Consider the following 26,641-nt stretch of genomic DNA (forward strand, 5'->3'; position numbering starts at 1 on the left):
GCTTCCTCAGGAAGGTTCTCACTTGTAAATACCTAAAGCCATTCCCTGGCGGGGATGCAGTGGTATGTTAAGATCATTATTCAGATTGCATAAATTACTGTACAGACGTTCATGTAAAAAAAAAAGTTGCTGCTTATTAAAGACCTGGCAACCATGGTGTCCATTTAAGAATATGCTCAAATTATCTTGTGCTAACACTCCTTGCCTTGTGTAATCACAAAATGGGAACTGTAATTATTTAATTTTGAATTTGATCGTAAAGAGGCCTAGTGACAGGGCAGCATGGTGGTGCAGTGGTTAGCATTGCTACCTCACGGTGCCGAGATCACAGGTTCGATTCCGGTTCTGAGTCACTGTCCGTTTGGAGTTTACACCTAGCCCCCCCGTGTTTGCATGGGCTTCATCCCCTATTATGGGCCAGGGTTTAGAGAACACCAAAGTATATCATGGGGTTCACCTGATCCACGACTGTTTATAGATTTTGGTTATGGGGAGCACAGGGGCCCGCTTTCCAGGTGCGATGCAACAGAGACCTTGAGTATCTTTAAACAAAACAATGTTTATTCTATGAATTCAGTTAACACTTTATAAACACACAGTAAACAGTTTATCAACTACCAATACAGATATTCCCCACAGATACAATACTCTATATCTAACCCTTAATAATTTTCCTAACAACATCATCCATAAGTCACATACTCTTTTTAACAAAGACAGCAGGTTTGAATTCTCTACAGAGAACAGTTATCACTTTTAAATTATAAAGTTGTCTGGAGACATTCTTAGCATGCAGAGAGAGAAAACTCAAAATACATCTCCTTGTTTGAATGCAATTCCCAACTGAAAACTAAACCAAAAACTCAGCTACAAAAACAACTTTCAGCTCAAAACGAAAGTAAAAGCCAGAGGCGGACTTTCAGTGACGGCGGACGGGAGGCAGCCGCCTGTTGGAGGGCTCCCATTCGGGAACGGCATTGTCGGGGGTTAACGCCCGGTCCTAGGGGCAGCAATGGCAGTAAAAGTCAGGAGAAAGCACAGGGAAGGGAAATGCCGAGAATCAGTTTATTAAAAAAAACGGCCGTGAAAACAGCTGAAATTCATAGGGGAGTGGAAAGGTCACGGCGGGGTCGGTAAAGAAAATGGAGGCTGGAGCACATGGGGAGGCTGCACTGCTTACGGCTGAAGAAATAACTAAGGTGATGGCCTTGGAATTCGAACGGCAGTTCACAAAACGCATGGAGACAAATGAGGAAGGAGATGGGGCGGTTTTGAAAGTGCTGGTGGAGGAGGCGATTACCCGGTGAGGATGGCGGTGCCGAGAGCAGTGGAGGAGGTGCGGGAGCAAGGCGAGGCGCTGAAGGAAGTGGAAGAGACATTATTGCAGCACAGTGATCAACTTACCTCGATGGGGAAGGAGATGTGAAAGGTGATAGAGATCAACAAGGATCTGCGAGGCAAAATGGAAGACCTGGAAAACAGATCCAGGCGACAGAATTTGATAATTGTGGGGCTGCCTGAAGGAGTGGATGGACCGAGGCCATATGAGTATTTTGCCACGATGTTGGCGAAGCTATTGGGGAAGGGGGAGGATTCTCTTTCCTCCCCCCTCCTCCCCCCCCCCCCCCCCCCCCCCCCCCCCCCGATATGAACTGGAACGGGCTCATTGGTCGTGGAGGCCTGTACCAAAGGCAAGTGAGACGCCAAGAGTAGTGACTGCTTCCATAGGTATGCTGTAAAGGAGAAGGTCCTGTGCTGGGCTAAGCAGAAGCGGGTGGTGCAGTGGGCTGGAGCTGGTATACGTGTATACCAAGACTTGACGGTGGAGCTGGCAAGGAGGTGGGCTGCCTTCAACTGGGTGAAGAGGGCACTATACATTATCAAGGTGCATTGTGGCATTGTATATCCAGCGAAGCTAAGGGTGACCTAAAGTTCAAGGACTTTTATTTTGGGACGGTGGAAGCAGCGGAGGAATTTGCAAAGGTAGCAGGACTGTGGCAGAATTGAGAAATGGTCATGTACCGATGTAGCCTCACGACTGTATTTTTTCTTTTTTGTTTCACTGCATGCTGGTGTATGGGCTACAGGAGCCAACATTTGTGTATATTTGGACAAAGAAAGAAATGGGACTTTCAGTCGTAATGAGGGTTCTTTGGGGTGTGGGTGTGTATGCGTGGTTTGTGTGCTAAAAGGGACTTCTGGGTTTTCCTTGGGCCGGGCAAGGGGGAAAGGGACCCGGGCAGGGGCCTCACGCTGGCCGGTTTAAGCTGGCCAGTGAACGGCGGTGAGGTGGGGGGGGAGGGGATGCAGCCATCGGAGCCTGGCAGAGCAAGGTCTGATGAGTCTAGCCGGGGTGGAAAGTTGGGGGGTAGGAACCGAGGTTGGGGGGAGGAGCTTTACAAGAGGAAGGGGAGGAGTTGGGGGGGGGGGGGGGGGCGGTTTACAACTCTTGGGTGTACGGTACTCTTTTCGGTACTCTTTCGGAGGCTGGATGGCATTGAGTGTTTGTGGGGGGGACTCTTATAGGTTAATGGTGACCATGGGCGATTCTGGACTCCTTTTTCTTTTTCTCCTTTGGTTTTTTTTCCACCGTGGGAGGGTTTGTTTTATTTGATGCATATATTGACAGATGGGCCGTTGTTTGGGGTGGTATGAGGATAGGATCATTGTTGATGTTAAGGGTATTGACTTTGTATTTGTTACCGTTTACTGCTTGTTGGGGGGGATGTAAATTTTGAAGGAAAATGTGAAAATGGAGAATAAGAATATTTTTTAAAAAAATAAAGTAAAAGCCAGTAACACAGCTCCGCTTCCGAAAAAAAGAAACATTACTGCAGCTATTTGATAAACACACTTTTCTTAAAGGGACACTCATGACACCCCACAACCCAAAGATGTGCAGGGTAGGCCACGCTAAATTGCCCTTTAATTGGGGAAAAAATGAATTGGGTACTCTAAATTAAAAAAATTTTTTTTTAAAGAGTCCTAGTGACTGGCACATTGAGTTGAATTAAATTGGGTAGTTTTCTAAAGTTTTGCACTAGTTCATTATTCACATATCCCTGTGGCTAAGAAAGCTGAAATGGGTTCCAGTACCTAATACTGATGTACTTCCTCTCCGTAAGTTATAAAAATAATAAATGCCTGAAATATTTTAATAAATAATGTCTAAAATATTTTAATGAATAATGTCTAAAATATTTTTTAAAAAAAGAAAGTAAAAGCCAGTAACACAGCTCAGCTTCCGAAAAAAAGAAACATTACTGCAGCTATTTGATAAACACATAAACATTGGTTTTCTTGGAATCTATACTAAAATTCAGTGGTTTTAATTCCATTTTATTACTCTTGTTGGAATAATAGATTGAAGTTCTCTGACTACTCGTGTCGCTGCATATAACGTGTTGACTTTATATGCAGTCTAAATTATTCAACAAAAATATCTATATTCTTTAAAGATTATAATGTTTGGAAATTAATACCGTAGGGAATAAAATAATTGTTGTACCAAGTTTCATTGAAATCCGTCCATTTAGTTTTTGAGTTACCATTGAGAAACAAACTGATGAACATTAACCAGCTTAACCTCCACCCACCTTCAGTGGCAGAGGTAAAAAGAGTTGTTAACTGCATTTTACCTGAATTGTTTGCACTGCCTCCCCACCTGCAACCATCATTAGCACAAGTGTTTGGTTGATTTATCCACCAATTAAACTGGAATCTCTACTCAATTGATTTTTACTGTGATCTTAGTCTGCTCAAACTGATTTAAATGGCAATGCTCAGTACTTGATTTAGTCATTAGAGTAGAAAATTTAATTAAGTGCAACACTTTGTTAACGCTACCTCAGTGGCATTTAAACATTGTAAGCACATTTATCCAGAACTGCCAAACTGTTTGGATTTAAAACATCTAAATTGAATGAAATTAGAATGTGGAAACGACTTTTGGTGGTGCATGCTGATTAATGCACACCAGGCTAGGGAAGATTAGTTCCATTTGGTTTAAGTATCCTCATAATGAGAAGAGAGAATTTTAAAAAGAATGAAATGATTTTAGCCTTCCACTTCCTGGTGGAAGTGGATGCTTGGCTTTGATAAGAGCAGGCTTCTAATAATATTCCATCCAGCACTTGCACTTTTATTTATTTCTGTGATGGGGCATCGCTGGCAATGCCAGCATTGGGCAGCACGGTAGCATGGTGGTTAGCATAAATGCTTCACAGCTCCAGGGTCCCAGGTTCAATTCCCGGCTGGGTCACTGTCTGTGTGGAGTCTGCATGTCCTCCCCGTGTGTGCGTGGGTTTCCTCCGGGTGCTCCGGTTTCCTCCCACAGTCCAAAGATGTGCGGGTTAGGTGGATTGGCCATGATAAATTGCCCGTAGTGTCCTAAAAAGTAAGGTTAAGGGGGGGGTTGTTGGGTTACAGGTATAGGGTGGATACGTGGGGTTGAGTAGGGTGATCATGGCTCGGCACAACATCGAGGGCCGAAGGACCTGTTCTGTGCTGTACTGTTCTATTTAATGCCCTTCACCTAGTTTTTCTTGATCTGGTGATGGTGAGATATCTAGTCCATGTGGTGTAGGCTCATTCACAGTGCTGTTAGGGAGGTAGAACAATTCATATATAGTGCAGAAGGGAGGCCATTCGGCCATCAACCCTCAAAGAGCACCCTGCCTAGCTTATGGACGCTTAAGGGGCAGTTTAACTTGGCCAATCTATCTTGCCTGCATATCTTTGAACTATGGGAGGAAACCGGAGCACCGGGAGAATGTGCAACCTCCCCACAGTTAGAATCGAACCTGGGTTCATGGCTCTGTGAGGCAGAAGTGCTAACCACTGTGCCATCGAACTGCCCAATGCAGATTACACACTGCAAGGAGAATGGCTGCAGTACATAAAAACGCTATTCAACTTGTCATGTCTGTGTTGTGGTTCTCTGCAAGAGAAACTCCAATACGCTTGTGCCCCTACGTTGTCTCCATAGTCCTGCAAATATTTCCTCTTCAGGCGCTTGTCCAATTTCCTTTGACAGCCCCAATTGTATATGGCCTCCTGCCCCCGTCCCAAGTCACTTTTCAGCTGCTGGCGTGTTTCTTGCTTGAATTTGATTACTTGAAAAAGTCCCATGTGTACCATCAGTCGAAATGCAGAGTCCATGCCTTGAAGGGTCAACATTGACCAGAAGCTGTTGACTCATATAGAATTTACTTGCATTTAAATTGTGTGCACCATACTCGCCCTCCTGTCATTACACAAAGCAGCTTGTCTATCAAAACAGAAATCGGAACCGGTTCAGATTGTATAAGATCTGTTTATTTTAACTGGACCTTCTTGGTTCTTTGTTAACTGATAACTTCATAATCATGAAAAAGTGCTTAATGTTGAGAATGTTGATTCTTTTTCAGGTTGACTGTAATACTAAGCTTGATCCAACAAAGACTACTCTGCTAAAGGTAATATAACATGACAACTAAAAGGCAAAATGTTGGCATGCTGTTGTAATGGCTACAGAATTAGTTTGGTGTAGCTGAAACTTCCACTGTTGGCAAAAGACATTGTTGGAAGGCACTGCCGTTTGAACCAGAATGTGTACGAATCCTGCAAGTTTAAAATATAAGCAATAATTCTTAGGATATTGTGATGGTGTCTCTTTACATGGTAAACACGTTATTTATGCTGGCCTTCAAACCAGAATCTTTAGTTTCTCTCTTTAGGGAGGACTCTGTAAAATAGGATAAATAGGGAAGTCTTTAGAAATACAAACAAAATGTTCTTGCAAGTGGCGATTGGTGTAGTGTTGGATCTAGTGTTTGGTTGCGGAATGATTTTCAATTTTGACCAAGTCTACGTGCTATACAATTAATGTCAAAAGTGAGACTTTGGTAGTGAACCTGTTCTGGCAGACCACTTCTCTTTGACCAACTATTTGTGTTTAGAAGTCGCTATTAATGAGCTTTAATATCCAGTTGTTTCAACCTTGTATCAAAGTATTCAAATTGTAGGAAAATGGATGTCATTTGTGGCTTACACCAATATACTACAGCTTATCTTTAAGAAGAAAATGGCTTTGAGTTGTACGAGTAACAGCCCTTTGGTGTTTTGAAATGCTAATAATTGACAGTGTACAGCATGAAGCTTAAATGTTCACTAATGCACATGCTGATGTTGTAAGAAATGTATCAAAGCAGAGAACTTGAACTCATTTTATTAGTTGCTGGGACATTAAAATGTCTATTTAGAATATACAATACCTTCAAAACAATCAATGAAGGATGCCAAGAACTGCTTGAGGGTGTTTGTTCCTGCACTATATGCAATATTCTGTGCAATGTGTAGCTCTGATATGTAATTTCTATATTTGTTTTTGTAGTTGCTAGATTTTTTTTTTCACCATTGCTTAAGGTGAAACATTGGCCAGGATTTTCTGCTCCTGGTTGCATCAGGTGGGTTCGACAACGGGAGTGAAAAATCTCACAAGAATGGCCACATCGTGTTTCATATCGACATGAACATGTGGCATGATGGGTCGTGTCTCCAACATTGTATGCCAGGATATCATTTGAATTAATTAGCATATCATTATCGGGCGTCTACACCTGAATAATCACCCCACCCCCGTCAGGAAAACCATCCACATCAGTAAGGGACGAATAACATAAAACCCATTTGGTTTCCAGGATGTGCACCTGCTCAGTGTGTGCATTGCTCAGTGGAGGGGAAGCGGGTCATGCCCTGGTATTACTTCAGGCAGTACCTGGGGCAGTGGGGGATGGTGGTGTGTGGGGGGGTTCCAGGGTGAACTCCTTGGCACTGGGGCAGCCTTTGAAAATGGTGCCCTGGTCTTCAAGGGCGGGCGAATCAGAGGTGGTAATTGACAAACCTCTGGCATTCACACCTGTTTAGGGAAATGCCGAGATCCAGGGCAGCAAGGTAGCATAATGGTTAGCATTGTTGCTTCACAGCGCCAGGGTCCCAAGTTTGATTCCCGTTTGGGTCACTGTCTGTGCGGAGTCTGCACGATGTCCCCGTATCTGCGTTGGTTTCCTTCCACAAGTCCCGAAAGACGTGCTGTTACGTGAATTGGACATTCTGAATTCTCCTTGTACCCAAACAGGCGCCGGAGTGTGGCGACTATGGCGTTTTCATAGTACTTTCATTGCAGTGTTAATGTCAGCCTACTTCTGACAATAATAAAGATTATTATGTTGATGTCTGATTCCCTACTCCACTGTGGTTCGCCATTGAATTTCCTGCAGATTGCAATCAATGAATTGATGAGAAATTACACTTTATTATTCTTTGTTATGCCTTGTTGAATGAAGTGTAGCTAAGCCATGATCAACCTCTGGCCTGGAAAAAATAGTTTTTTTGTTCCATGATAAACATGGAAGGCGGACAGCACGGTAGCATTGTGGAGAGCACAATTGCTTCACAGCTCCAGGGTCCCAGGTTCGATTCTCGGCTTGGGTCACTGTCTGTGCGGAGTCTGCATGTCCTCCCCGTGTGTGCGTGGGTTTCCTCCGGGTGCTCCGGTTTCCTCCCACAGTGCAAAGATGTGCAGGTTAGGTGGATTGGTCATGATGAATTGCCCTTGGTGTCCAAAATTGCCCCTCATGTTGGGTGAGGTTACTGGGTTATGGGGATAGGGTGAAGGTGTTGACCTTGGGTAGGGTGCTCTTTCCAAGAGCTGGTGCAGACTCAATGGGCCGAATGGCCTCCTTCTGCAGTGTAAATTCTATGATTCCGTAAGCTACCTTAATGCCATTTGCATGTCCCAATTTTTTTTGTTCTAAAATTATGAAAAGTGACTGATAAAAGAAGTGTTGCTTCCTAGTTTGCTGTCATAGAATCCTTTCATATGATTGGCTCCTTGATATTTGTCAAGTGATGTCATTAGAGATTCTGTCTAGCTGGTGTCAAAATGAAATTAATGCAGTGCCACGGAACTTAGTAGATCTTTGCAGACAGCTTTTTTACAAGATCCGTGGTGTGGTGATTGTCCCTTTTGTTGCCAATTAATAATGATATCACCACAAGGCTTTAATGGATATCGATCAAAGGACCACACAACCAGTTAGTCAGTTAAAGGTCAAAGATGGTTTATTGACAAACACAAGGATTACTTCGACATGCAACACAAAACACTACAAGTTAAACTATACCTAACAACTACAATAACCTACACTTAACGTCAGGGCAGCCGGCTCTATGCAGATGGACAAGGCATTTGTCCAGGTCTTATGTGGCTGGGTGGAAGAAGTGGCTCTGTTTCTGCTGGGCTTATCCGTCTGGTAGCGATCGTTGGTCTTGAACTTGTCTGTCTGGTCGTTATGCTGCACTTGGGTTGGCGTAGGCTGGATCCAAGAGAGACCAAACACATGGCTGTGTCTCTTTTTATCCCTCTGGGATTTCGCGCTCTTTGGGGCGGTCCTTAGCTTTGGACCCAATAATTCGACAGGCTTCGATTACTGCCTTCGATTTTGGCTAATAAAGGGGCAGGTGCCTTGATGGCTGGGCGTGTCCTGAGCAGTCATTGACCTTGGCTGTTTGGGCTGGCTTAGCAAGGGAGTGGCGCCGGTTAGTCTGCATCTGTATCGGTTACCTGAGTACAGTCCTTTTTTGTTCTGGGGAAATGGGCCTTTAGAATGCAACTGAAGCGGCGGTTTTGATCACGTCTAGCTATCCAGCTTGCAAATATACACAGAAGCTCTGAGTGTGCCTGAGTCCTGGGTTGGCCATAATTCCCATGGTCCTTCGCAGGTGGTCATCTGAGATGGCTACATCCCGTCCTGTTGATCCTGAACGCGAAACGTGGTGGATCACACTGTTGATCCCTCATCCTTCCTTGGTGTGCCGGTTACCCTTGGTCAAGGACAGGTTCTACACTACTTTATCCTAAGTTTTATTAACATATTATACATTCATAATCTCTATGGGCTCACTATAAAACATTCAACTATTAACAGTTGACTTATTCGCACAAGGGACTATCTAACTATCACTATCTAAGCTACTCTCATGCTGCTGGCAAATATATAAAGGAACTTGTGTAGAATACAAAATTTTTAAACCAACGACAGCATCACATTTCTACTTAACTTAACAACGTTACAGAGCTGCACAATCTTTCTTTTTATCGGTGGTTACATTGTTTTTTAAAAAATAATTTTTATTCAAATTTTCCAACAACAAATTTTCTCCCAACAATAAACTAAACAAGGTGTAGAAATAAACAGAAAGAGAAATCCCCCCCCCAGTACAAAGCAATAAATTAATAACTTAATAACAATACAAAAAAGAAGAAAATAGCAAACACACCGTCGCAAAAACAAACCCCCTTGACAGACTCTTAACCCATCTCCCCCCCCCCCCCCCCCCCCCGGGTTGCTGCTGAGATTGACCACCCTCTACCTCTCCGCCAGAAGATCGCGAAAGGGCTGCCATCACCGGAAGAACCCTTGTACCGACCCCCTCAGGGCAAACTTAACCTTCTCCAGCCTGATGAACCCGGCCATGTCATTGATTCCGGGCTCGGGGGCTTCGCGTCTCTCCACTGTAAGAGAATCCTACGCCGGGCTACTAGAGACGCAAAGGCCAGGGTACCGGCCTCTCTTGCCCCCAGCCCAGCTCCACCCTGGACCCGACCACCTTGGACAAAGTCCCCGCCACCCCCTTCCAAAACCCCTCCAACGCCGGACAGCCCAGAACATGTGGGTGTGGTTCACCAGACCTCCCACACCTGTCCTCTTCCCCAAAGAACCGGCTCATCCTAGCCCCACTCGTGTGCGCCCTTTACAGCACCTTCAGCTGAATTAAGCTGAGCAGTGCGCAAGAAGAGGACGGGTTCACCCTCCCCAGGGCGTCCGCCCACGTCCCATCGTCGATCTCCTCCCCTAGCTCCTCCTCCCACTTCGCTTTCAGCTCTTCCACCGAGGCTGCCTCCTCTTCCTGCATCATCTGATAAATTGCCGATATCCTACCCTCACCGACCCACGTCCCCGAGAGCACCCTTTCCTGCACTCCCCTAGGCGGCAGCAGCGGGAACTCCACCACCTGCCGCTTAACAAACGCCCTAATCTGCATATACCTGAAAGCATTCCCGGGGGGAGGCCCCACTGCCCCTCCAACTCCTCTAAAGTCGCAAACTTCCCATCGAGGAAAAGGTCCCCCATCCACCTGATGCCTGCCCTATGCCAACTCAAAAACCCACCATCTATTCTCCCTGGTGCAAACCGGTGATTGCCCCGTATTGGGGGTGGTTACATTGTTCGTTGGCTTGGATGAATTCCGAAGAAGGGCGCTCGGCGTGTATATATCGGGGAGCGGGAGGCTCTTTTCTCCATTTGCGGAGTCTAAGTGTCTGGATGACACTGCAGATTATCGCTATCACCAGAAGGGCCTCTACTGTATCTGGGAGGGAATACCATTTAACAATGGTTTTGCACCAAGTGGTGGGTATCAGTGTTTAACTCTGTGGTGTGGTGTCCGAGCTAGGGGTATCCTGTTGTGTGGTCATGTTCGGGGCTGATGTGGTGTGGGGTACAGAGGCTTGTAATGCGCGCAGTTGTAGGAGTCCAGCGATGATCGCAATGGAGGTAATCAGTCCTGTCTTCATCTTGTCTTCTGTTCTTCGTATATTCGTATATTGGGGGTGCAAGCATAATATCTGTTAATATTGTTGGTTAACATCTCGTTTTGTTTGTCTTTCTCTCAACTTCAATTACCCATTAGAATTGTCACCATATGTGACTCCCTCATTTTTTTTCTTTTGGAAATAACCTTTTTTAGAGAGACAAGAAATGCAAATTTTTAAAGTACGCAGCTTGTGGTCGATGCTTGAGTTGGCGGACATTTTCTTTGACCAGTCTTTCTTAAATCACAACCATGGGAGGTTGAGGCTTATCTTAACCAGCCGAATTTTAGGGTGGCCGGTTTTATAAAGTTTCTTCGTCCCAGGGTCCAGAGGTAGTTCGTGTATCGCAGCATATATGTGGCAACCAAGTGTGTCAAACATGTAAATAGCAGGTAGGGAAGCGACCAAAGAGTCACGGCAGGTAAAGGGATGAGTGTACAGACTGTGGCAAAGGGCATTCTTTAAACCACAATAAGAGCAAAGAAGGAAAAACTAACACCTGCCAGAGACTGAAAAGTGTAAAGAACCATTCCGGAGTACTTGAAGTGACGGGAACATGAGGTGCGTGTGGGCCGTGGCAGGGCAAGAATGGGTGGGATTCCCGTGTAGGGCGGTGATCAGTGCCGTTGCTCCACTACCCGAGCTTAACTGACCGAATGCATTTCGGGTCCTCAGGCAGGGCGGGGATTAGTGCCGTTGCTCCCTACCTCGATGACCGAAACGAGCGGAAAGAATTTGTAACGTGTGAGATCCAACAATTGTTCCTTTAACGGCCATTGGTCAGTAAACGGTGTCGGAAGAGTAGCTATGACTGTATCAAGAAATTGGGTGTCAGGCCGACATTAATTAAAATCATGTAGCAATAAGAAGGAAAGAAGGCGGGCAGGCTCAATCAGTAAATAGGACACCGTAAATCTCATGCGGTTCTTTTTTCTCATCTGGACACCTCCGGGTTCTGTATCGAAAAGCGTTGTAAAAGGATTAACATAACTGGAGTCAGACTTGGAATCGTCACCATGATGGCTTCTCACTTTGATTATGCCATATGTGCGGTCTTTTGCTGTCTTAAGGATATGCTTCAACAATGGGGCTGAGGGTAGGGGTTTACCATCAGCGGATACAAATCCTCGAGATTCCCACAGGGGCAGGAATTCTGCCAAACTATTGCAGACATATAAACTGTCCGAATGTATGTCCGCTGGGGTCGGAAAGGAATCTGGGTGCTGCACTACATGTGCTATAGTTGCTGATTCGGCTGCTTGTGATCTGAGGTGGCCGGGCAATTTTAAACATATTTCCTCTAATGCACGTCCCTGTGTGTCTTCCATATAAATTCCGCAACCAGTTATTCTCTTTCCATTTTTCTGTGGTGGAGGAACCTTCTACGTAATCTTTAAAGTATTGTCCGTGGTCTGGGGATTCTGTGTTCTGATGCCTGCTCGTGTGTGGTGAATTCGGATTAAAGGGTCCTGTATGGTGTTTGGCTGCAATGATCTGGCACTTGTGGGGTTCCTGCATACTGAAGGTTGTCTGCTAAAAATGTGTGGGCCTTTGTATGTTTAACTGTAATGTCCCTTCCTTGTAACAACAGTGTCCAGCAAGCTGCTCTAATCTGGCTGACTAAACCGTTCTTTAACCTACCATCTAACAATAGCTGCATTGGGGTGTGCTCGGTTAAAATCATTACTGGGTTAGGGCCTGTGATATATGCAAAATACTGCACTGCCCAAAAGACTGCAAGCAAGTGCCGTTCGCAGGCTGAAAATCCTTGCTCTACAGGATCCAAAATTTGTGAGACATAGGCTACGGGTCCTAAGCAGTCATGTCTTTCCTGTAGGAGTACTGCTGATAGGGTTCGGTCGATGGTCGCTACTTCTATGGCATAGGGAGTGTGTGTGTCTGGAACTTGCAAAGTGGGGGCTGTGCCTAGGGCACGTTTTAATTCATCAGTGGCGTCCGTGTGCTGAGGAAGCCATTCCCATGGGGCGTTCTTTTTAAGGAGCTCTTGAGAGTGGGGCTGCTTTTGTGGCAAAACCATCTCTATGGTTCCTACAATATCCAACTAATCCTAAGAATGACCGGAGTGCAGTGACATTGTGGAACAGGAGCAATTTAACTATTGACTCCATTCGTTTGTGTTCAATCTCTCGCTTCCCATGGATGATAACGGTGCCTAAATAAAGGACCTTTTTCTTTTAGGGTCTGGGGTTTTTTCGGGTTAACCTTGCATCCAATTGATTGTAAGAGACCTAGCAATTCTGAAAGAAGCTTAACATGCTCTTCCTTTTGTGTCTGTCTGTAGGAGTAAGTCGTCCATACACTAAATAAGGCATTCGGGGCGGGAACATTTGGAAGGTCCGTTGGCTAATTGTCGGTGAAAAGGAGGGGGGGTTGTGGAAACCTTGTGGGAGGCATGTCCACGTATACTCCTGTCCTTGAAATGTGAACGTGAACTTGTATTGACAGGCCTTATCTAAGGGAATGGACCAAAAGCCATTGCTAATGTCCAGCACTGTAAAGTACTTTGCGTGTACTCCCTGTTTGAGCATGGTTTAGGGACTCATGACAACAGTGGGGGCTGCTAATGGGGTGACCTTGTTGAGCTCTCGGTAGTCAATGGTTAATCTCCATGAACCGTTGGGTTTCTTTACGGGCTGAATTAGGGCATTGTTTGTTGAGGCTATGGGCCAAATTACTCCTTGATCTAGTAAGCTATTGATGACTTTTGAGATCTCACCCTCTGCTTGCTGTGGGAAACCGAATTGCTTCTGGGGCTTGGGATCGAGACCTGAAATTGTGACCATGCCTGGGATCCCACAATCGTGTTTGCGTTGGACGAAGGATGCTTTATGTTTTCTGAGGACCTCTCTAATTGTCTGGTCTGTACTAATTGTTTGCAGATCAAACCAATAGTCTCCTACTGAGCAAATCTTATGTTCGTAGTCCCCTACTGTGAGCATAACGGGGGCTCTCGTTGTTTTGGCCATTTTCCATACAAGCCTATTCACAGGATCAAAAGAAAGGTTGTGGGAGCTCATAAAGTCGATTCCTAGAATGTGCCCGGCTGTTTAGGGGCAAGTCAACTAAAACAATGGGGTGCCTGATATTTATGGTTCCTATCTGAATATCTACGGAGGCTGTAATGTATCCCTGCTGTACATGTCCTGTAAACCCACTAAGGGTGATGGTGTCTGTGGTGGGCCATTTGTTGCGCTGAAACATTGTGGAGGAGTTTAAAGTGGTGCAGGACTCTACTGGATGTCCCCAGACTGTGCCTGTGACTACTGGTCTGCCTGATTTGTCCCAGAGTGTGTCACAGACCCAAATTGGGGGGGTCTGAACACCGTCAGTCTGTGGTGTTGATTACTGCATTATCTGTTTGGGCGCTAGTCTAGCTGGTATCGGGGGTCTCCTGCAATCCCGGGCGAAGTGCCCACAGGGTAACATTACCCCGGGGCACGTAAGGTGGAGCAGGCTCTCTGGTGTATTGCTCCTTTCAGTATGGTTCCCTGGGATATTGGACTTCTCTAGCCTCGATTATCCATGTGAGTCCCTGGTTAGTTCTAACTGGGTGCATATTTGCTTCTATCTGTTCCTGATCTGCCTGTCTGTGTAGGGGTTGTTCCCAAGCTCTGGAGAGTTGTTTCAAAACACAAACTTCATTATGTGTGTGGTCTGCGGGGTTGTAATTCACACAAACCTTTTGACCTCCTTCTGTTGCGTGGGAGATTAAAGTGCGGGACTATTTAGTGGTGTCGTCTTCATTTAAGTATGCACGGTTCAAATCCCCAAATACTGCCTTAAAATGGATCCAAAGGCGACCTGCAAATGCGGTCGGATGCTCTCCCTCCTTTAGCCTCCAGCAGTTTAAACCTTCTACTGGGTCTCCCTTGTTGTACCCGATCACATCTAAAATGGCCGTTTTCATCTCCTATAGGGTTCCTCCTGCTGCATTCTGGGGTTCTGGCAAAGCTGAGCTGACGGACTGGTCAACGCTCATTACTATAAGTTTAACTTCCTCCCTTTCGTCTGGACCGTACATAACCTTTTGCTGGCGTACTCTCTCAAATAAATTATGCGGGTCTGCGGTGGGTTCAAATGGATCAATTTTAGCTCAGGCACACCTCAATTGGGTGATGGATAATGGGGTGGTGTAAACTCAATCGGGCTCCTCCTGATCCGATGACTTGTGCTGTGTGGTGACTGGATTCATGAGGGTGTGTGCAGTCGGTGGTGCGGGTGCTTTTCTTTTGGGGCATGGGGGGCTCTATTGTGATTTTCTGTGTCCTCCACATATCTCTGGGCGGTTTCATTTAGTTCTTGTCAATTGGGGGCACCTTCCTCATCTAAATTTTGTCCAAAAGTATACCTAAATCCATTTTGCACTGAAAGCAGTGATTGCAACTTCTCTATTGTCTACATTTCGCATGGGCTACAGTGCTCTGTCTTTTGTTCTGTAGTGGAGCTATGGAGCGCTCGTAAAGCTGCCTTTAAATCCGCGCATTGACTCATTAACTGCTGTTCTGTCTCTTCTCGTACCAAGACTGCGCGCTATGTACCTTGGTAGGCTTTATCGTACTGTGTGTGCAAGCTGCTAAGGTGAACTAAACAAGATTGGTGTGCCCGTTTGACATCAGCCATCTCTTTATCTTTAGCTGCCAACTGATCCCAGAGTTGCTCAATAATCTTTTCGCTTTCACTATTGTTTCCCTCATTCTTCTCCTCTTTCTCAGCTAGCTGCCTGCGGAGCGTCCTCCCGACCTCCTCTGTGCCTCGCAACTCTGCCAGACAGGACAGTATTGCCATCGGCTTTCACACTTGCACTGCATTTTTCTTGTGCACCTCGGTTAGGTTGTCCCACCAAGTTTGTCCTATGCCTCCTGGACCTGGCTCTTCATTTGAATAAAAATCAGACCAAAGGGGCCATCCGTTCCCCTTCAAATACTTCCTCAACTCTTCCTCCCATATGGGGCATTGTTCTGCACTGTTGGTCGCTGCAACCTCGGGTTCCTGTGGGTTCATTAAACGTTCCATCGCTTTAGTGGCCATTGCTTCTAATATCTTTTTAAAAATTTTCTTTTCTCTTGTTTCCTACCGTTAATCTCTGTTTCCTATCGTTAGTATGGGACAGGGGGCTAAGGCGGCAATTTGAACTGCGGATATGGCCACAGCTCTTTTCCAGTTCACAATTCCCTTGATAGTTTTGACACAATCTAACGAGTTTACCTTGGATCCCTGTTAGTACGCATGCAGGTTCGTACACACTTCTGAAATTCGGTGATATGGTCGATTATGGGCTTGCACTTGTGGTTCGTTCTTTCTTTCTCTCGCAATTGGATTTCAAAGCTTTATGGGTTCTCTCGGTCACTTAGAAGTCACTCATTAGAAGTCACTTCTAATCGAGTCACGTCAGAGTTCGCCAATAATGTTGCCAATTAATAATGCTCTTTAGAGTCGCCAGGTATCAAATGATACCACCGCAAGGCTTTACTGGATATTGATCAAAGGACCACACAACCAGTTAGTCAGTTCAAGTTCAAAGATGGTTTATTTACACACAAGGATTACTTTGACATGCAACACAAAACACCACAAGTTAAACTACACCAATCAACGACAATAAGCTACACTTAACTTCAGGACAACCGGCTCTATGCAGATGGACAAGGCCTTGTCCGGATCTTGTGTGGCTGGGTGGAAGACGTGGCTCTGTTTCTGCTGGGCTTATCCGTCTGGTATCGATCGTTGGTCTTGAACTTGTCTGTCTGGTCGTTATGCTGCACTTGGGTTGGCATAGGCTGGATCCAAGAGAGACCAAACACATGGCTGTGTCTCTTTTTATCCCTCTGAGATTTTGCGCTCTTTGGGGCGGCCCTTAGCTTTGGACCCAATAATTTGACAGGTCCTTTTGCAGGTGGCCATCTGAGATGGATACACTTTAAGGGTAGTAGAGTAGGGGGTCACCTGGCCTGGATGACCAATCAAAACTCGGTGTGGAATCACTCCATGTTGAGAGAGGCTCCTAGACAGACGATTTTTGGAGATAGCTACTTGCAGCTGCTGTGCTATCATTCTTATTAATACCTTTTGCGTTCAGTAACAAAAATGTGAAAGTGCAACTTTACACGTGATGAGCACTGTCACATCACTGCTGACCACACTGATTTGCTCAGGACATGGTAATAGACATTTTTTTTTATTGTTTAAAATTCACTTGCAATTTTCTTGTTTCAATAGTTTCCAGTCTTTGTTTTCTTTTAAAAGGCTGCCAGAAGTGTCCTTTGAAAGCTCTTTATTTTGGAATTGAGCTTCTGGGCTATTTTCATGACGTTTATTGGTGTAAAATGAAATCTCATGAGCTGGGAATTTTCAAACACTTTTTTGTTTAAAATAGGTTTTGCATAAGTGGTTTAAAAGTTTATTTTGTTTTGGGGTGTATTTTTAGGTACTTGTATGGATGCCAGGAGATTACTAGCTCCAACACAGTTATATTTCTGTTCTAATGTCAAGTTAGTTTTAAAAAAATTAGTAATGTGGACAAAATACTGGTAAAACTGCATAGTTGAATGCTAAATTATCCTCTATAGAATCTCAGTGCATGTTCTATGCAGTTCATTATAAAACAGCATGCACCTTTTTATGCATCAAAGATGGATATTAACATTTTTAGCAACCTCAAAGCACATCCTGTGCTGTTTCATACTAGAATGCACTTAATTTATCTCCGCATTGCAAAATGAGAAATATCAATTGTAATGAACAATCATGTGGAGCACTTCAAGGACTGCTTATTAATGCTCATCAAAATTAGCTGAGTACTTCGAACAGCGTATTCAACTATACCAGTGTCCTGACTACTTATAATATTCCCCAAAAATACATTCCGTAACAAAATGTAACAAGAATGACCCATTCCTTTCTTAACAGGGAGGTCAAGTATAGCATCAGATTAAAAGAAGTGGCTTGTAATGTGATGAATAGTAGTAAACCTGAGGATTGGGAAAGTTTTTGAAACCTGCAAGGGGAACCAAAAAATTGAGTGGAAAAAATAGTGAGAGCAAGTTGGCTAGAGATCTTAAAAACTGATACAAGTAATAAAAAGGTGGAGAGTACCCAAAATAACGGTTGCCCCCTTGGCAGAGATATTGGATTTGTTTAGTGTCACGTGTACTGAGGTACAGTGAAAAGTATTGTTCTGCATACAGTCCAGATAGATAATTTCATACACAAAAAAAAACATTTGGCATACATTAATACACAATGTAAATACATAGGCATCAGGTGAAGCATACAGGAGTGTAGTCCTACTCAGTAGAGAAGATGTGTGAAGAGACAGTTCAGTCCATGAGAGAGGGTTTTTTAGGAGTCTGGTAACAGTGGGGAAGAAGCTGTTTTTGAATCTATTAGTGTGTGTTCTCAGACTTTTTTGTATCTCCTGCCCAAGGAAGAGTGAATAAACTAGGTGGGAGGGGTCTTTGATTATGTTGCCTGCTTTCTCAGAGCAGTGGCAGGTGTAGATAGAGTCAGTGGATGGGAGATTACGTGATGGACTGGGCTATGTTCATGACTCTGTGGTTTGTGAGGGTGGGGTGGGGGTGGTTAGGGAGCACTGTATGCGGATGACCTGTTGTTTGTCGGACCCATTGGAAAGTATGGTGCAGAATTATAGGCTTGTTGGAGAAATTCAGGACTTTTTCGGGCTACAGCTTGAACATGGGGAAGAGTGAGGTGTTTCCGGTGAATGGGATGGGGAGGAAAACCTAGGGGTGGTACCATTCAAGGTGGCAAGGGAGCAGTTCAGGTAACTGGGGATTTGGGTAATGCATGAGGGCCACAATGCATAGGTGGAGTTTGACAGGGTTAGTGGAAGGGGTTAAGGGGAACTTTAAATGTGGGATATGTTGCACTTGACATGGACAGGGAGTGTTCAGGTGGTAAAGGGGAATGTCCTGCTTGTTTTTCAGTCCCTCTTGATTTTTATCTCGAGCCTTTTTCAGGAAGGGTGAGGCGCTGGTCTCAGAATTTGTGTGGGAGGAAATGTGCCATGGTGAAGAAGGCTCTTCTACAAAAGCGTGGGGGGGGGGGGGGGGGGGGGGGTTGGCATTCCTGAACCTGATGCACATTGGGCAGCAAATGTGGCATTGCGGGGGGGGGGGGACTATTAAGATTTGGAATCAGCCGAGGGGGAACTTTAAATTGGATCAAATATCGGTCTTGACGTCGCAATAGTATGGGAACCACAGGTTTGAGCGAGGGGGAGGGTAGTGTGGATGGATGGGATGTATAGGTGATTGAGGGAGGAGGAGTTGGAGCAGGTCACGGTCAAATGACAAATTTGCTGAGTTGAATGAGCTGTGGGAGAGGTTTGAGTTACTGAGGGGGAGTGAGTGTAGGTGCTGGCAGATGTAGGACTTTGTGCGAAACGAGCTGCTGGCATTTCCCCGACTACAGAATATGCGTTGCTGGAGCTAGTCCCAGATGAGGTGGGAGAGGGCAGGATTGGGGATAGTTAGGGTGGTTGAGAGAGCAGAGTAAACCACTGGTGGAATTGTTTTAAGTGAGAGGGGGAATTGGGGAGGGAGGTAGGATGGGTTCTCTGGTGTGAGGCATGCGGCGAGTGAACTCCACTTCCTTCTGTGCTAGAATGAGCTTCATTCAGTTTAAAATTGTGCACAGGGTACACATGACCCGGGCTTGGTTGAGCTCCAGGGGTAATGGATGGATGTGAGAAATGTGGGCGCGGGCTGGCGAGTTATGTTCTGGGTTTGCGAGACGTTGGAGAGCTTCTGGGAGGTGGTGTTCGAGACATTATTGAGAATAGTGGGGCCGATGTGAAGCCGGACCACATCCCCATGGTGATTGTCTATTGAGGTGCTGGAGGGCATGGGGCTGATGTTTTGGACTTTGCCTCTGATTGCCCGGCAACAAATTCTTTCGAATTGGAGATCAGATACGCCACCAGGGATTGGGGCTTGGCTGGGAGATCTACACAAGCTTCTCCGGTTGGAAAAGTTTAATTTGGCTTTAGAGTGTCAGAAGAGGGCTTTGAGGTAAGGTGGAGGCCTTTCATGGCGATACTTGAGGAGCTGTTCATCGCTTGGGGGGGGGGGGGGGCATTAAAAGGGGGGAAAATGTACAAACTGTTAACTCTGTTTTGTTGGAATGTAATTTTCTTGTTATTGTTTATGTTTAGAATAACATTTCTTATCAGAAAAAGAATGGGCTGTACCATTCCCACACATTTAGATACAAGATTTTGATTAACTATTCTCTCCTTTTGATTTGAAATAGATGTCTGACTGCGGAGGAATGCCACAAGTTGTTCAGGTATATTTGAAACCTGCTATGTCAGTCTTTCACATACTGATTTAAGGAGATATTCCTCCATGGCCTCAATCTTGCTAATCTCTAATCTTTAATCCCAGCCCCAAAACCTTGCTATAGCAACCCTGATTTTTAAACTGTTCTGCATTGGGGCCATGTGTTCAGCTACCTGAGACTTGAACTCACTTTCCTCTATGATAGTCTTTAAAACATAGAAAATAGGAGCAAGGAGTAAGCCATTCAGCCCATCAAGCCTGCACCACCATTCAAAGTGATCATGGCTCATCCTCTTTCTCAATACCATCCTCCTGCTCTCACCCCATACCCCTTGATGTCTTTTGTGTCTAGAAATCTTTCTATTCCTTAAATACATTCAGTGACTTGGCCTCTACAGCCTTATGTGGTATAGGCGAGTCCTAAAGGCGGAGACCATGATCCCTTGTTTTGGACCCCCAGCCAGAGGAATCATCATCCCTGCGTCCAGCCCTGTCAGAATTTGAAACATTTTGATGAGATTTCCCCCCATTCTTCTAAACTCAGTGAATACAGGCCTAGTTGACCCAACCTTTCCTCGTAAGACAATCCTGCCATTACAGGAATCTGTCGGATGAGCCTTCACTGCACTCCCCCTATGGCTGGTATATCTTTTCTTGGATAAGGAGACTAAAACTGCACACAATACTCGTCCAGGTATGGTTTCACCAAGGCCCTGTACAGCTTCAGTAAAACATCCTTGCTCCAGTATTCGAATTGTTTTACAATGAAGGCAAACATATCATTTGCCTTCCTAACTGTCTGCTGCACAAGTGTACTTGATTTTCAATTACTAGTCTGCAAGGACACCCAGGTCCCTTTGTACATCACCATTTCCCAATTAATACCATTTTCAATTATCCTCTGCCATTATGTTTTTCCTATTAGAGTGGATAGCTTCAATTTATTCACCGATACGTCATTGCCATGTATTTTACTGTTCACTCAATATTCTAAATCACTTGACGCCTCTTTACTTCCTCCTCATCACTCTTCATTTCACCTAGTTCTGTGTTGTCAGCAAACTTGGAAATATTACTTTTGATTCCCTCATCCAAATTATTGATTTATGCCTGGGGCCCAAGCACTGATCCCTGTGATTCACCACCTTCCACTCTGAAAAAGACCCATTTATGCTCCTACTATGTTTCCAGTCTGTTTACCAATTCTCAATCTGTGCCAGTATATTGCCCCCAATCCCATGCGCTTTAATATTTCACACAATCTCTTGCTTTATCAAGAGTGCTCTGAAAGTCCAAATACACCACATCCATCGTTCTTCCTTATCTATTTATATGACTACCCTACGGTCTTGATTTGTAATGACCCTGTGAAACACTTTGGGACATTTTATTACATTCAATGTGCTACATACACATAAATTGTGGTGGTGTCATCCTCCCATTAGGGCACCCCCCCAAATATATGAACTGACTTTGTCTCCCATCTGGATATTTTTGGTGGGAAGGGTCTTGGGTAGATTTGACTGAAGTAGAGTTCTCTGAGCACTCTTGTACTTGTAGCCACCTTCCAAATAAAAGGCACATTGTGGACATAGTCTGTTGTAAGCATGATGAATATTTTTAATACAAAATAGATCTGAAAAGTTTAATGCATTTTAAATTATTTCATTCTTGGTTGTTTCTTGTAGCCAGCAAAGCTTACAGAAGCTTTCAAATACTTCGTGCAAGGCATGGGCTACAGTAAGTAAAAAACATTTACCTTGGATGGGTTTAGTACATTATTAATGGTCATCGTTGCGCCTCGTGAGCCATGCACTCTTTTATTTCTGCCTTGTTCTTTAATCATAGTGCCTGCAGCCAGCATGACTCGTCTTATGAGATCCCGTTCAGCATCAGGATCCAGCGTAGAAGGCAACAGGAGTCGAGCTCACACCGGAGAAGCATCCAAGATTTATAGTCACCCAGCCATGGGGTTAAACCAGAACACCAATGCTAACTCGAATACTAATGTGGGAGGTGTTGAAACCTCTGGCCCTCAATCAACAGAAATTTCATGTTGAGAACCCTTCGCTCTCTCCACCCTAAGGAAAAGTCAGAGTGTAAAGTTACGGTTTAAGGCATAGTGTGAACATAACCTGAAGTTTTTTTTAAAAAAAGGACGTCTGGATTAAAAATGAAGATGGTGCACAGATTAAATTCTGCTTCTGTTTTGTGCATGCTCTCTTGTTTGTGACTCTTCTAATTATTGCCATAATTGAAAGCAAAGAGTCCATACAAAACCTGAAGGTAAAACAAAACAATTGCTGTTTTGTTTTCTTGAACCTTTCAGGGAGTAGTGCAGTCTGGGTAACACCATTTTGTAAGCATTACTTGTCCATGAGTTATATGAAGCTTTGAGTTGAATGTTGAGATGTACATAGTTTGATTAATCTTCTTAAAGAGAGGAAATATAAAATTGTTAGTTTCTGTAACTTTTTATCGAACTTCAGTTTGTTGTTTTTCTCGTTGACATGCTGTTGTTAAAGCAGAAAAATTTACATTACTTTTTTGAAAAACTACTTCTAGTTCAGTAGTATGTAGGTTGATACTGCTGCTCCCTTGTATAACCTTGTCTTTTTCTAATTGCATAAATTTGAGTCCACAATTACGATATTGATCCTTTATAAAATAAAGTAGGCTAAAAGTGCTTAGCACCAGATTTCCTGGTTGTGTAATGTAATCTATTTGAAAGTATGCATTTATACTGTATTACAGAAACTTGTATTTTTGAACTTTTGTAAGTTTTTTGAAACAACATTGTAATTTTCACCAGCTGTTGTGCTTTTCAGAGAACTATTTAAAGGAGTTCTAATGGAAATTGCACTCAAATCACTTCCTTTCAAATGATGGCCGATATGACTTCATGTTTTTTCTTTAGCAAGAGTTCTTTCAGGGTATTCATTCTGCACTGAACTAAAATGTGTCAGCAGCAGCAATTCTAGTATGAACTTTGTAAACTGAAAATTTGGCTTCACTTCTGTTTCTTTATATTCAATCCCATCTGAAGGTACAAATTGCAAAGAATTTTAAAGCATAGAAGTGACCCGTTTGGCCCAACAGACATAAGTTTATGCCTGTGTTTGTGCTTCACATAAGACTCTTCCCACTTTACTTCATCTTGTGCCCATCAGCCATATTGAATTTGGAAATGGCCTCTAACGACACCTGCAATTTGAGGTTACCATTTAAACACTGGCTTATATAAACCTAGACACTTACTCAAAAGATGAAAGCTCGCATTGCTTGTGGGGATTATATTTTCAAACATTTGATGAAGTCTGTAAACTAGAATGCTATCATGATGTGATCCCTTTATTGTGGTGCTCTGAAACACACCCCAACCCTTTAAGCATTGACTTACAAAAATTTGTTTCTACCCATTCCAGAACTAGGAAACGTGATCTGCGTAAAAAGTGCCAAAACCTTTTGTCAAGCAAAAGATATAGAGATGGTGGGTCTGCCATTTAAAGTTTTCCTCCCAAGCCTCTTTTCCTGCCATACACGATAACAATATAATGATTAAATTGATAATCAAGTTATTTTTTGGACTGGGATGGTGGTGAAAGGATGTCCATACCTTTTTGCCATTCAGGCAAGGGGAAATAATGGGTGTGATTTAACACACAAAAAACAGTTCAATTTCGGGTGCATATAGCGGGTACGAGCTCGGCACCCACTATCAAACGGGACTCGGTTGTGTTTTTTTTGGCCTCTTGGAACTGCACTGCACTCACTTCCTGTGCAGACAAAATTAGCTTGTCAGTGCAGGAAGTGATCGGGGCACCATTTCCAAATGCGGCTACGACACCCCCCCCCCCCCCCCCCCCACTGCCCCAACTTACCTCTTTGGGGGTCCTCTGACACCCTGACAGTGCCAGAGTGAACTGCTAGGGTGCCTGTGTAGCAGTGCCCAGGTGCCAGCAGGAGTGCCAGAGTACCACCCTGCCCAGAGCCCGACAACCAAGGTTCTCAGATGGTCCCCAGATGCCGTCACGCCTGGTCCATGTTGGTGTGGGCCAGTGCTAAACAGCGCTCTGGTAAAGTCTCAGGTGAGACAGTTTGTTCCCGGGCCTCGGGAGAATCAGGCTCCCACATATATGTTAATCTGGATCTCACCCAGCAAGATAGAGATCCAGATCACTAAAAATTGTTAGATCTCGAGAGGGGTTCCAAGGCCACTTGCAAGATTTTACAGCTTCGACGTGTCACCAAATTGGGCACGACGAGGCCATTCGATCACATCGGAACTGCGTTTTGAGTTGTGCTGGGTACAAGGGTCACTTTTTGCTGTCTAAAATGAATGAAAATGGTTTCTTATGATTCTTCATACTATCTGGAGATCAATTTAAATCAGCAAATCCTAATATTAGCTCTGACCCTTTTGATCCAACAAATGATAATACTGAACAAACAGATTAAAATTGAAGTGTTTGAAAAGTTAAGTTGACATATTTATTTTGAAAATAAAACTTTTGAAACTTTACAATTTGCTTCTGAAACAAAGCTTTACTGTTTTTATTTAAAATGTTCTTGTTGCTGGATAGGTTAATGAAAATAAACTCTTCAAACTAAAATTTTCTTCGCAAATAAAGCTTTATTTTTCATTTAAAATGTTCCTATTCATGCTGGAAAGGTTAATGAATTAGTTTTAAAAGCACTGACTTTCAAGTTAATCAACTATCATGAATTGCAGTAGACAAGAGAAGGAACAATGACAGTTCAATTAATTAGGCACAAACTGTACGATTAAACCTGGTAAAAACGGCTTAGCTCGTTGTTACCCAAACCTGCTGAATCATAGTGGGTAGAATTCACTGCCCTGCCCCTCTCAAGGTGCAGTTTAGGGCATGGGGGCATGTAACCAGGCAGCAAGTTGGAGATTCCACCTCCCTCTTGATTCAAGGGCAAGTTGGGCAGACTCGAGGGAGGAGACCAATTGAGGCTACTGGCTCCATCCACCTTTTTTCTGGGATCCCCACTCTTGACTACTAATGGTCCTCTCCATAGACCTTTTGTGCAATACCAGCAGTGACCACCATTTCTTGTGGTGCTGGTGGACGGGGCAGAGCATCCACCCCAACACAGCAGTTCAGCAACTAAATGTCCCTGGTGGCAAGGTTCTTGCTACCAATTAGACATCTTAATTTTTTGGGGGGCCCATGGAAATCAGATTGGTGGGTGTACCACCAGAATTCATTGAGGAGGTCAGGTCCTGCACTGCTGACATGAAGTTCCACCCATTGTGTCAAGTTGGGTAATAAATGTACGGCGATGTGCTGAGTGGACGCACATCAGGTGGCTCTCCTCTGAACCATGACAAAAAAAGGCACTATTAGTTGAATTTTGTCCAAGTTTCAAAGGAGGAAATCTCTCAAGAACAAACCAGAAAAGATGCCAGTGAATGGGAGCTCGAGGGACCGAAGAGACTGCAGAAGGTGCGGGAAGAGCCATGACGAGCAGGCGGATTAGACAGTGGGCCCATGAGGCGAAGGTGCCCCGATTACCCAGGAGCAAGGGTGGCCAACAACCCGAGCATCAGGCCCCCAACCACTTGGAGACGGATGGAAGAGCTTCCTGATGAAAGCTGACTGCCATGAATGAGGCGTTCAGGATAGAGATCCAGGCGCGGTCAAGGTGGCAGAGGCGATGGCCACCGTGCAGAAGGCAATTGATGGACTGGGAAAAAAGTGGCAACTCTGGAGAGGATGATCCTTGACCTGGAGAAGGCCTCAACGGACCAGAGCGACAGAATCGTCGTCATAAAGGGAGGTTAAAAAGGTTTGTGGTGGCCCTGGGGAACTTGAGGGGGAAAGTCGAGGATCAGGAGAACAGGTCCCGATGACAAAACATCAGGATCATGAGCCTGCCGGAAGGTATCAAGGGCAAAGGCCCGACGGACTATGTCACCCAAATGCTGGACAACTTGGTTGGGAGCGACAGCTTCCCCAAACCCCCAGAGTTCGACAGTGTACGGGTTGCTCAGACCAAAACCTAAGGCCGGGGAGCAGCCAAGGATGATTATCACAAAGCTCCACCGACATCAAGACCGTGAGAGCATCCTGCGGTACGCACCTCAGACAAAACCGAGCACCTGGGAAGGACAGAATCTACCAGGACATTGGGGCAGATCTAGCAAAACGCAGGGCTGAGTTGAATCAGGCGAAATCGGCCCTGTACAAGAACTGGGTACATTTCAGTATGTTGTACCCGGCCAGGCTCAAGATCACATATCAAAAAAAAAGGAACATTTACTTCAACTCCCCAGAGGAAGCAAATGAGTTTGTCAGAACCAACAGCCTGGACAAGGGACAGACACAACAACGATGAGAGTTGTGCAGGGAAAGACTCTGAAAAAGCAAATGACTCATTGAACACTGAGCATGTATGTGCGGGACTGCTGCCTTGTTCCGATCATAAAGTGAAGACTGGGTCTTAGAACGAAGCGGGGACAGGGACGACAGGTGACAGTTTAAACAGGGAAAAAGGGCAGTCAGCGGGCATAAGGAAGGAGCTGGACCAGCCTAGGGAGGAGGGCCACCACACTAGCAGAAATAGCTAGCATGGGAAGATAGAAAGCAAGGGGGACCGCAACGCACCTGGCAGGGAGAGAGCACCTGATTTGAGGGGGGGGGGGGGGGCACAAGGC

At 44.7% G+C, this 26,641-nt stretch overlaps 1 protein-coding gene across 9 annotated transcripts in view; it reads left to right on the forward strand.

The window, feature by feature from the left end:
* The window catches only part of LOC119972309 (protein NDRG1-like), a 98,920-nt gene extending 74,351 nt beyond the window's left edge, over positions 1-24,569 (forward strand). For all 9 annotated transcript variants that reach the window (XM_038808806.1, XM_038808812.1, XM_038808805.1 and 6 more), the window contains 4 exons: positions 5,409-5,456; positions 19,928-19,963; positions 21,645-21,696; positions 21,805-24,569. In XM_038808806.1, coding sequence (XP_038664734.1) covers positions 5,409-5,456; positions 19,928-19,963; positions 21,645-21,696; positions 21,805-22,016 — 348 coding nt within the window. In that variant the 3' untranslated portion in view covers positions 22,017-24,569. The remainder of the gene's footprint in view (positions 1-5,408; positions 5,457-19,927; positions 19,964-21,644; positions 21,697-21,804) is intronic.
* The last annotated feature ends 2,072 nt before the right edge of the window (positions 24,570-26,641 follow it).

The sequence above is a fragment of the Scyliorhinus canicula genome, chromosome 10, assembly GCF_902713615.1.
Source record: "Scyliorhinus canicula chromosome 10, sScyCan1.1, whole genome shotgun sequence".
NCBI classification, from domain to species: Eukaryota; Metazoa; Chordata; class Chondrichthyes; order Carcharhiniformes; family Scyliorhinidae; genus Scyliorhinus; species Scyliorhinus canicula.